The sequence below is a fragment of the Dromaius novaehollandiae genome, chromosome 18 (genome assembly GCF_036370855.1).
Source record: "Dromaius novaehollandiae isolate bDroNov1 chromosome 18, bDroNov1.hap1, whole genome shotgun sequence".
Classification (NCBI taxonomy): domain Eukaryota; kingdom Metazoa; phylum Chordata; class Aves; order Casuariiformes; family Dromaiidae; genus Dromaius; species Dromaius novaehollandiae.
The window spans coordinates 2,893,724-2,904,279 of record NC_088115.1 but is presented as its reverse complement, the minus strand read 5'-3'; the positions used below and the strand labels follow the sequence as shown (position 1 = coordinate 2,904,279).

At 41.3% G+C, this 10,556-nt stretch overlaps 1 protein-coding gene across 2 annotated transcripts; it reads right to left on the bottom strand.

The window, feature by feature from the left end:
* Positions 1-1,458: 1,458 nt before the first annotated feature.
* Positions 1,459-9,603, bottom strand: LOC112995553 (ketosamine-3-kinase). Of its 2 annotated transcripts, XM_064522456.1 has the most exons (7): positions 9,400-9,534; positions 8,538-8,633; positions 7,075-7,226; positions 5,358-5,449; positions 4,790-4,872; positions 4,274-4,396; positions 1,459-3,414 (listed from the first exon to the last, which is right to left on the bottom strand). In XM_064522456.1, exons 3-7 carry the CDS (start codon positions 7,215-7,217, stop codon positions 3,076-3,078), a joined length of 780 nt encoding a protein of 259 aa, XP_064378526.1. In that variant the 5' UTR covers positions 7,218-7,226; positions 8,538-8,633; positions 9,400-9,534; the 3' UTR covers positions 1,459-3,075. The 2 variants fall into 2 exon arrangements, with proteins under 2 accessions (XP_064378526.1, XP_025976378.1); XM_026120593.2 differs by lacking the exon at positions 8,538-8,633 and having other exon boundaries at positions 9,400-9,603.
* Positions 9,604-10,556: the final 953 nt, after the last annotated feature.

The following is a 10,556-nucleotide window of genomic DNA, read 5'->3' as shown; positions in this document are numbered from 1 at the left end:
GTTTGACCAAGTCATTAAAAGACTTCACATTGCAGACATGTAAAGACACTGACATGGTGTCTCAATCTGATATACAAAACCTTCAAGTGTATTTTTAACATACATTTATATAAATAGACATTATAAAATTCTCCTCCCAGAGGCATGTTCTGCACATTGCACCATTTCACTTTTCATTTGCTTATTAAAATAAAGGAAAAGCCTTTAACAGTAGAAGCACAAATTCTGGAGGCCTAAAAAATGGTGCAAGTCTTGATAACATTTGTTTGTTTTGATTAACTATGTTAAAACAAGGATAATCAAGTATGCTGATAACAGCTGTTTTTCCCCCCGCCCCTACACTAAGCATGCATACAAAAAGTAGACAACAATTGGCACTAAAGCCATAAAAAATATCTATAAAAATGACAGGCATGTGAGAGTTTGCTATCTCCCTCCTTAGTTGTCTGTATCCATCTGTTGTGCTATCTCATTACTTTGAATATATAAGGCATGCCCAGAGCACAGAATGCAACAAAGGGGTTAACAAGAAGAATCATGAGTGGTGCAGAGTTAGATGTTATGAAAGAAAACATTACCTTATAGAGCTGCAGCAATTCAACCAGGAGCCTGCCATCAGAAGAGAAGATATCATCCTCTTCTCCACTGTCTGATTCAATCGTTTATGAGAACTCAAAACCAAAGGATCCATGGTACAGTAGAGCTGGCTATTGCATTCCATTTGTATTCTTCTTTACTCCCCTTCTGTTTTTAACTGTAGCACAACATGGCTTAAAACAACGAGCCTAATATCCCTAAAATTAAAGCCCTACATATAGCTGTTTCTATTTTTATAACCTGCGTACAACACGACCACAAAAATATTTTGATTCTGGTCTGTTGGGAAAACTCTGAAACTTACCATTTATCACTCTGTCTACAATTGACAGAAAATCCACCTTTATTTCACTTTTCACCTTCTGATAATAAAAGGTATTTTAGTATACTAGAGATATTGATTTATTGAAGATTTGTAAACAAAATAACCTTATTTAATAACTTCTAACTTTATTATAAGGGCATATGGATATGAACAGTTGAGCAATCTATCCAGATTGACTGCTGACCGCAGCATTTCCTCAATCAGTTACACTAAGCAAAGTTAAGTTTGGGTGAATGAAATAGGATATGGACAAGGACGTAACATCTCGTCTACAATATCCTAATAGCTGGTATCATACATAAAGTTGAAAGGAACAGATAGCACCTCAAATGATATTGTAACTGAACAGCACATTGTATATTTTCTTCAGTGACACACCGCTCCAGATTAAAAACCATGACCAAGTTCCCACCCGCACCTTTGCTAACCATGACCATCAACAAACTAGGTACCTTTAACAGGCTAAGGCAAGTAGCTTCCCATAAATGAAAGCAAGCTGTAAGGTTTTAATTCAGAAAACACAGACAACAATAATCAACTGGGAAACTTTTTTTTATTTAAGCAACAAGTAAAAGCTATTCTGTGGAGCAAAGCTTTAGAACTTTTGTAGCCAAAGGTAAACAGCCAGTGAAAAGACTAGTAGAATTAAGGGTAGAAAGTTCTATCAAGTGATAGTATTCTCTAGAACTGCTATCAATTCTTCCAAATAACTGTAAAACCAGCAACAAAAAAGAAAAAAAACTCAGTAATATGCCAATATCCTGTGAAGAAACATTTTTTAATTAAAGCCATTTCCAAACACTTAAAATTCATGTTAGGAATCATGCATCTCTCTCACCTACCTGGCACACTTGCACTGAAATATCATTACCAGTCTACACCAAAAACAGCAGAGTTACAGTTTTAGTATTATTGTCTTGCAAGTACAAGAAATAGTTAGTCTGCAACTTTGTGGTTGAAATCTTTAAAGTATTTCTATGACAGTGGTGGAGAGTAGCTGTTCTGTGAGTTACATTTTAACCTCCTTTGGTTTCATCTTTCTTCTCCCAAGAGCTAGAAAGTGCACTTCCTGGGGATCTAAGAAAAGTAAGTCAGCTTATAGCACCTCTGTTCTAAATTACAGAAAATTTATGCGAAGCCCATACCATGATCTGATGGCACTATCCTGTGGGCAACGACGGCAGCCAAAAAGTGCATCTTTTGTTCGTATTAGTGAGTAAGCACACCTTCACAGGATGTATGCATGTAGACTGTCTTACCTGAAAGTCTGCTTTAAGACTGCACCCTGTCAGACAAAAACATAATCCAGAAAAGAAAACGGAGCTAGCTCTGCTGAAAACAAAATTGCTCCTGATGGCAGCCAGCTGATGGGCAAATGCAAAACAGCCTACAAGAATGCCATGAAGCACCAAAATGCACATGCTCAGAACAATTTACAAGCATTCTCACACTGCTTTGTAACAGAACAGGAAGCAGTATCCATCTCATAAAACCGCATTACCAAAATGAACAGTAAGTCCAAATCACTTTTTATGGATCCTCTTACAAAATTTTCTTGCTGACTTTCAAAATATTTTGTTAATGTTGTTTTCATGCACATAACTGCAAATGAAGAGACCTGAAAGATTTTGAGCAATCTATCCAGAAGAGGGAAAAAAAACAACAAAAACTATGAGCAACTTTTTTAGCCATCTGCTCAACAACTGAGAAAAACAATCTTCCATTTCGCAAGCACTTCTCCATCGATGTTTTCCATTAGGGTGTGAATGCAAATCCTTAGCTGGCACTTCTCTACTCTGAAGCACAACTGGTCCCTAACAGAGAGCTGCTTCCAAATTATTTACCCTTGACTTACTTGATTTGAATTAACTTGCCTAATCTTAAGCGTACAATGCCTTCTTGACACCAATGGATGTTTTATGTAACTGAATAAACCCCTTCCTTGGATATTTCCTTCTTAAAAATTATCCTCAACTATCCTAAAAAGGGATGACTATGCCATGCTTGGTATTCAGCAGGACTCATTGATTCTAGATCAGCTGTGCAACAGGGTCAAGGGTCTAGTAGCTATTTTAACATTACACGCCTGTAGTTGCATCACCAAGCATAGGGTTTTCCAAGTAACATGGGAAGTATTCTGCCTGAGCAGAAAGTCATTTTACCAGGTTTCTCATAATGTTTAGGGAAGATCCTCTATACCCTGTACCAAAATGGTTCCAATGATTCATGTAGTGAAAGAGCTGATAAAGCTTTAGGCGTTTTTCAAACCCTGGAGCTTTGGGAATTTTACTGTGATAAGCAGAGTAAAAGGAACTACCAAAGCCACCGAACATCCCAGCTATTGCAAGTTCATACTCTGAATGGCCGTAGAAAGAAGCCGGATCGAAGATAATTGGACCAGAATCATCCTCAGCCACATTTCCTCCCCAGAGATCCCCATGCAGGAGAGCAGGAACAATTTCTATGTCACAGAACAAGCTGGGTATCTTCAGCTGCAGGGGGAGAAAAAATGAGACGTACCAGTAACACATTTTTAAGGTGAGTGACTACAGGGTTTTAGCCACATACATGCAAAGGTTACAGAGCATTAATTCAAACTTCTTAGAAGGCAGTTAACAACAAAATGCAATTTGAAACAGCATAGGACCTGATCAATAGAGATGCTGAGACGATCAACTGGATTTCTACTTTAACACAGATGCTGGCAGTTGAAGACTAGTCATCCAGTCACATATCCCATTGCCAAGCCTAGTGTGTGGAAATTATGCTATTAGAGATTCCATCTTGTACTAACCAACTACATTTCATATTTTTTCCCAACAGCAGTAAGCTCAGCTGCTCTTTGGCATTAAAAAAATTGAAAATATAAAAATGCATTCAGTGCTGCAATATTAATCAGCTTTAAAAATAAAAATAATAAAAATTGGGAAACTCTTATCAACATTGAAGGGATTCCTACAAAGCAGTAACCAAACAGGTAACGCTGCAGTCACTTAGTTAGATGCAACTATTACATGAACAGATGATGTGAATGACACTACTCCTAATAAGTTTTTTTCATCATGCACATGTTCTAGGGAATGAGAAATGTGAACTTGATCCACTATTTCCCATGTAGTAAAGCAAAGTGCTATTTGGCACTCATTTACTTTGGAATATTAGCATAGGTGGTGTGCCAAAGCCAGTATATCTTAGAATAAAGGGCGTTTTAATCCCTAAAAGCTGGAGTCTCTTACCAACAGAACCTGGAGCACACCAACAAAAAGACAGAAATTCTGTTTTATTAAAAGAAATGCTAAACAACTGATACCTAGCTATCACTATAATGAGAAGTGAATGAAATTCTCCTACCTGAAGCTTTGCCCAAAGTTCTTGTGCCTCCCTGTCTCCTGAATTCTTTTCAATCATGTCCATCTGGGGCTGGATTCTTTGTCTGGCAAAGAAAGTCACCCAGTCATTCTGCCAGTCGTTTACCTGAAGGAACAGGATCGCAGAGCAGATATTAGTTCTACACCACACAAAAAAAAGATTTTCTTCTTTTTCACATAAAACTTAGGATGATAATACAGCCTTTGTGTTGATAGTATCCAGGACAGCAAATGTCACTAATTTTTAATGTAAAGATACCTTAAAAAATTACATTAGGGAAAAGGTAGTTTTCTCACTAATGAAAACAGTAAAGAAGAAATATACAGATACCCAACACAGCTGTAAGTGCTGTCCTCAGCAGGCTGAACAATGTTTTTTGTTGTTATAAATCCACAGAAATAAATTAATTTGCATTATGGATTATTTTGGCCCTTTGTGTCACTCAAAGCAAAATAACATAATCCTAAAATTTTATCAGTCTGATGAAGTACAACCTACCTGTGGAAGATAGCCACAGCAGGTAACTGTATGAAAACCAAATTGATCCACAAACTGGACTTCCATTTGCCCTTGACCTTTACCTTTCAAATCAAAGACAAAAATCCAACACTAATGACAGGATTCTACATATCTACAATGCAACTGGACCTTAAAAACTATGGAAAGGTACAATTTTTTTTACTGAGAATAAAAAAAATGCACCTCAATGCTCTTTTTATTACAATATTTGTTGCTGTTGTTTCGTGATTTTAAAACGATGTAAAGTTACATTATAATTTTCATCACCACATTTTGAGGTAGTATATCCCCTCTGTTACCAGGTCCCAAACATTAGCTCAGGATCGCAAGGGTCCCAAATCAAACAAATGTTTTACACACTGGGATCCAAACTGAGCAAAAAGCAAACAAGAAGAACCCCTGCCTAGGTCTTTCTTCCAAATGTATTTTCATGACATCTCTACTGGAAGAAGACAAACTTATCCTGAAATAACAAAAGCTATTTCAACTGACTGTTTTGCAGGTTATTATTAACTAGGTTAAATTTGCAAACAGCTGTGTACTGTACCAACTGTGCTCTCCTCTTTCTTCAGCTTCTCTCCAAGCTGCTGGTTATGAAGGTGGAGATCAGCCAGTTGTGTTCCAAGCTTTGCTGAATGTCTAAGAAACAAAAGTATGCTTAGCAAGACGGATTCATGAATGAATCCAGCTCTTGATATACAAGGAATTACTCGGACACAGTCATCAAACATGTGAAAGAAGTTCCACATCTATAGCAAAGTAAATTTTCAGGCTATTAGGGTCAGAGACACCTCTTCTTTCTGTAAAGATTACATATTAGCAGAGAACAAAATGTACTTACATGGTTATTTCTGAGAACACTAATTCAAAGTGAAAGCAAACAGCAATCCTAAATTCAATAACAATGAGACACTAGTGATTCTAATTTCTGTGTGATATTCATTCTATATGAACTTTCAGCAAGATGTGTGTAAGAAAAGTATGCACAGTACACAATGCATTTTTCTGGACAAACTGACTTGGTGAGATTCATGCTTTTGTTTTGTCTTCCTCTCTCCAGTGAAACTTCCATCAACCTTTCAGCTACCTCAGCTTCTGGCTTTCTACAACCTCCCCTCTCTAAATGTCAGGTGCCTAGAAGAGGGAAGAGAAAATGCACTTGCACTTACTCTCTGCCAGAACAAAGTAACAAAGTTCCCGTTACTTCTTCAGCAGCCTCCTGTCTCCAAAGACAGTTGAAAATTACCCCCTTGCATTTTAAGAGCTTCTTATGAACTCCCTTCCTGTCTTTGACCTCATCTCCAGTTCTTCTCTTAGTCACTTGTTCAGATGGCCCTCATTTATTTATCTGTTTATAATAAAAGCTTACCTTCTCTACAGTTCAGAAAAGTCTTGCAGTAATTACAAGCAACTCTTGTAGCCAGCAGCTTCCCATATGCTCCTTTTCCTGCCTCTGACCTCTCAAATCTTTCTCTGCCCTAAAGGCACTGTCATTTAAGGCAAAGTTATTTCTTCATTTTGTTTCTGTTAACACAGACTGTAGCCATCCCCTGAAATTTGTATGTCAAGGGTTGCATTTGCACATCTTTCCTTTCAATCAGCACAAATACAACAGGATTTCTGCTCTTTTTCCTGGACTTCCCTGAGGGCTCTTCATGAACCACAGACTCTGCAAGTGGTCAGGGTGAAGAATAAATCTTTAAGCCAGCTGCAGATGTCCTGAGATTGGGATGAAAAATTAGATGTGCCCACCTCCCTAATGGAATTGGAGAGAAGTCTTCATCACATTTAATTTCCCCACAAATTTGCCATAGAGAAGGGACAAATATGCCAAAGGTTTTAAACTATCAAAATCACCATGAGAATTATTAAAAATATCAAAATCAGGATGTATTCACTTTGGGAGGTGCCTCTGCACACTTATGACAAGAAATATTAAAAAGTGGTTCCTGCACCAAACAAAAGTACACAAAACAGGTGATCCAACAGGTCATTTTCCAGTCCCAATTCTCAAGAAGCTTACTGTGAAAATTACTAATTACTTAAAAAAAAGAAAAAAAATCACTCCTCAATATAAGACCGATTTGCTAGGTGAAGTATTGGGATGTATTTTATACAGTTCTGTGCTGCGTAACTTCCAAATCTATCTTGACTTGCTTAAAAGAATACCTTAAAATTGATTTCCACTTTGAAAATAAGTGATATAATTGCCCTAACAGTCAGACTTTCTTGCTGAAGCAAGCAGTGATAATACTGTGTTTTACCTGCTTAAGCCTCTCATTTCCAAATGCTCCATCACAAACAGAGTAGTGCCTCCAGAGAGGTCTATAACTTTGATGGGTTTAGGCACTTTTACTGTCTGCGTTTTCAAGATGGCTTCCAGACTTGCCATTTCTCCCTCAAACATTCTTCTAGCCTGCAAATATTAAAGGAAAGCATCAGTCTCTATGAACAGTAGTCACAGTTAAACAAAGCTTTTTTACAAAACCAATCAAGGCTGTAAACTTTAAACAAAAAAATAGGGGCAAGTGAGTTATAGCATGTATGAGATGTAGGTAGATCCACACCTTCAGACTTGACAGCCAAACTGAATTACAGGAGTTTCACTTCATAAACCTACTATATAGGAATGACTTAATTTCTAACATTCTCTGTAATCACAAAAATAACTCACAGAGTCTGCTTACAATAGAAAGTGTGCAAACTGCATGTATATAAAATGCAGGCAATAATTTTATTAAAGGAATATGTTGCAAACGACTAGAAAGATAAGTGCAATGATGTAAATCCAACTAAAAGAATGGTGCTGGTCTTCGTGTTCTTCATGTCTTTCCTCACAGAGACTGCTCAGTAACATAGCAAAAATAACTGTTGCCAGTCTTCAAGGGAGCCCAGTCTGCAGTCCACAGAATGATATTTCCTGGCCTATTTCCTTTGCCTCATGTGAGAAAAAGGATATCAATGATAGCAGCCAAATGCCCCTTACTGTGCTTGCACACAGAAGCCTTTAGAACCCAAGCTACCACCAAAAGCATTCACTCGGAGGACATGCTAATTTAGGATCTATTTCGGCAACCGTTATTCACGTTGAGTAAAATCTATTCTCTGAGTTGGTCCATTAACCTCAGCATCACGAGTCACATGAAGAAATGCTACTCAAGACGACTGAGACAGAGGTGGCAGAAGAGGGCATGTGGGAAACCCACAATGTCTGCTAAAAGCAAAAACAAGGCAATACAATGACCAAAATAGAAATAAAATACTACTATTTTAGTACTAATACAGGCAAAGAACTACTTGCAATAGGCATTGATCAAGAATTTCAGAGTCTATAGGAGATCAAGAATAAATAACTGCTGAATTACTGAGACGTGAGATACCTTTGTTCAGAGGAAATCAGTAAATACTGTATCGCTAGCTAAAGTGTCATACTAGGTTAAAGTCAGCTGTTAACTTTAACAGAATAAAAAACACTGTGTTTTCTAAAGAAAATGCTGATATATGCCCCCTGCTGCACACACAGCACAGTATTATAATACAGTTTGGCAAAGTGTGCTTTAATCAGCATTCAGAATCCACAGACACAGGCAAAAGCATAGGAAATGAAACGACTGCTGAATAGAAGAACTATCCCGATCTTTTTTCTAATTTCTATCTTGTTCCTAGCTGGATTGCATACCTAAATATACGCTTTAAAAAGGCTTAAGCAGAATTGTTATGTTGTTACCAATTTAAGCTATTTTCAGTCTCACGCGAAGCAGAATAACCTTTCAGGGTTTTCTTGTGTTATCACTTCAGTGCACTTGATTTTCCATCCAGCTCCCTGATATGATCAGAAAGGGGAGACAAATTTGGAACAAACATAGCTACACACATCCTTTCAAAAACATTCCTCTGCTGTTAAAGGCATACACAAGTTCTGCCTTTTGTCCTTCCAGCGATACCATTCCCTTGACAAGTGTTAAGTGCCTTCAAAGCAAATTCCACCTGACCTCCCCTTTTGTCAATAGGAATGCTGCACAGTATTTTTACTTCTCTCTATCAACTGCAGTTATCTGCCTTCTACAGTAGCTGGTGCCCCATACTGAAAGAGCAAGGCAGAAAATCTTAAACGGCAATTATGGAAAATACCATTTATTGAGAAAACCTACTTATGTGCAAGCAATCACTAATTTTGTTACAACAAGGAAAGGGACAGCTCATCAATAGGTAAGTTCGCGTCTCCTTGCTTGCTCCAGACCCTTTCCCAACCTACACAGCCGCAGTGACACCGCCGCTAGGCCGGCGAGGCCTGACATCGGTGTGGCATTGCAGGGCTCGCCCTGGAGAGCCGGCACTGACAGCGGCAGCGCCAGGCGCCCGCAACGCCCCCGGCCGGGCCCCAGGCCCGCGGCGGCGAGCAGAGGCCGCCCAGCGACGCCCACCTCTCGGCCGGCGGCGGGCCACCCCCCCGAGGCGGCAGCCGTGGTTCCAGGGCCCCAGGGCGGCCGGCAAACCTCCGCCGGGCCTGGCCAGAGCCCCGCCGCCACAGCGGCCGGCCCTCCCGCCCACAGCCCCCCCGCGCTCGCCGCACGGCCCCTGCCCCCCACCTCCGGCCTGGAGTTGCTCTTCACGTACACCCGGCCGCGGTCCGTGTCGTAGCTCTGGCCCTGGCTGATGCAGCCGCCCCCCGAGTGCCCCGTAGGCCGGAGCACGGAGGTGCCCAGCGCCCGCTTCAGCGCGTCCTCCATGCCGCCTGCGGGGCAAGCGCGACGCCACCGCCGGCACTGCGCCTGCGCGGCGGGAGGGGGGCACTGCGCCTGCGCGGGGCGGCACGGTGCCTGTGCGGGGCGTTGCAGCGCTTGCGGGTGGTACTGCGCCTGCGCGGGGCGAGACGGCGCCTGCGCGGCGCTGCGCGGGGGGCGGCGGGGCCGGCGGGGCCGGCGAAATGGCGGCTAAGGCGGCGAGGGCGAGGTTAGCTAGGGCTGGGGGCTGCCACGGGGGGAGCTGGCGGCAGAAAGCGGCCGAGGGCTCGGTTGTGTGGCGGCGGGGGGCGCGGGAGGAGTTGCTGTTCTCCGCCTGGGTGAGAGAGAAGCGCGAAATTCCTCCTCGGAGGCGCAGAGCGGGGCGCGGGGAGGCCGCGGCGCCGCCTCGGGCGGGCGCGGAGCCGCCGTGGCCCTGGCGGAGGTGCAGCTGCCCTCGGCCCCCGCCCCCCCCGGCCCCCTGGGGCTGGGCAGGGTGCTAAATGCTGTCCTCAAAAACCCGTGTTTCTCTTGGAGCGTGTTTTGGTCTATAGAGAAACTGTAAATGCTTTTTTTCTTTTTTTTAGTACATTTTCCTGGGGTGTGTGGTGAATTATTTCCTACTATAAATGTAGAGGATGGACATGTCAAGGAAAAAATGTTGCGGTAGGGCAATATAGGTAACAACGGGTAGTAATTTTACAATATTTTGATTTAGTGGGCTTTTTGGCTATGATGAAGGTATATGCTCAAATTCATTCTGTTCCTCAACAATAACAAGAACAGGTTGCTATTATCAAACAGTGGCCAGAAGTGCTCTGAAGTGAATTACTATATCCTCTTCCCATTGAAACCCTTTTTTTTATTTAGCAAGTAACTCATTTATTGTTATTTATAATACTTAAAATACGAATTTCCAACCATAGAAGCTGGAAGAGTTCCTTCTGATTTTTCATTCATCTCCAGTATTTCCTTAAATGCCTGTAGTGATCATTTTCTCACTGGTTACAATCACCAAGTTCATC

Coding starts and splice junctions, on each gene's coding strand:
- LOC112995553 (XM_026120593.2), bottom strand. CDS start 9,540: ATGGAGGACGCGCTGAAGCGGGCGCTGGGCACCTCCGTGCTCCGGCCT. Junction 4,873..5,357: donor GAAAGAGGAGAGCACAGTTG/GTACAGTACACA, acceptor TTGATTTGAAAG/GTAAAGGTCAAGGGCAAATG. Junction 4,397..4,789: donor GCTGTGGCTATCTTCCACAG/GTAGGTTGTACT, acceptor CTGTTCCTTCAG/GTAAACGACTGGCAGAATGA.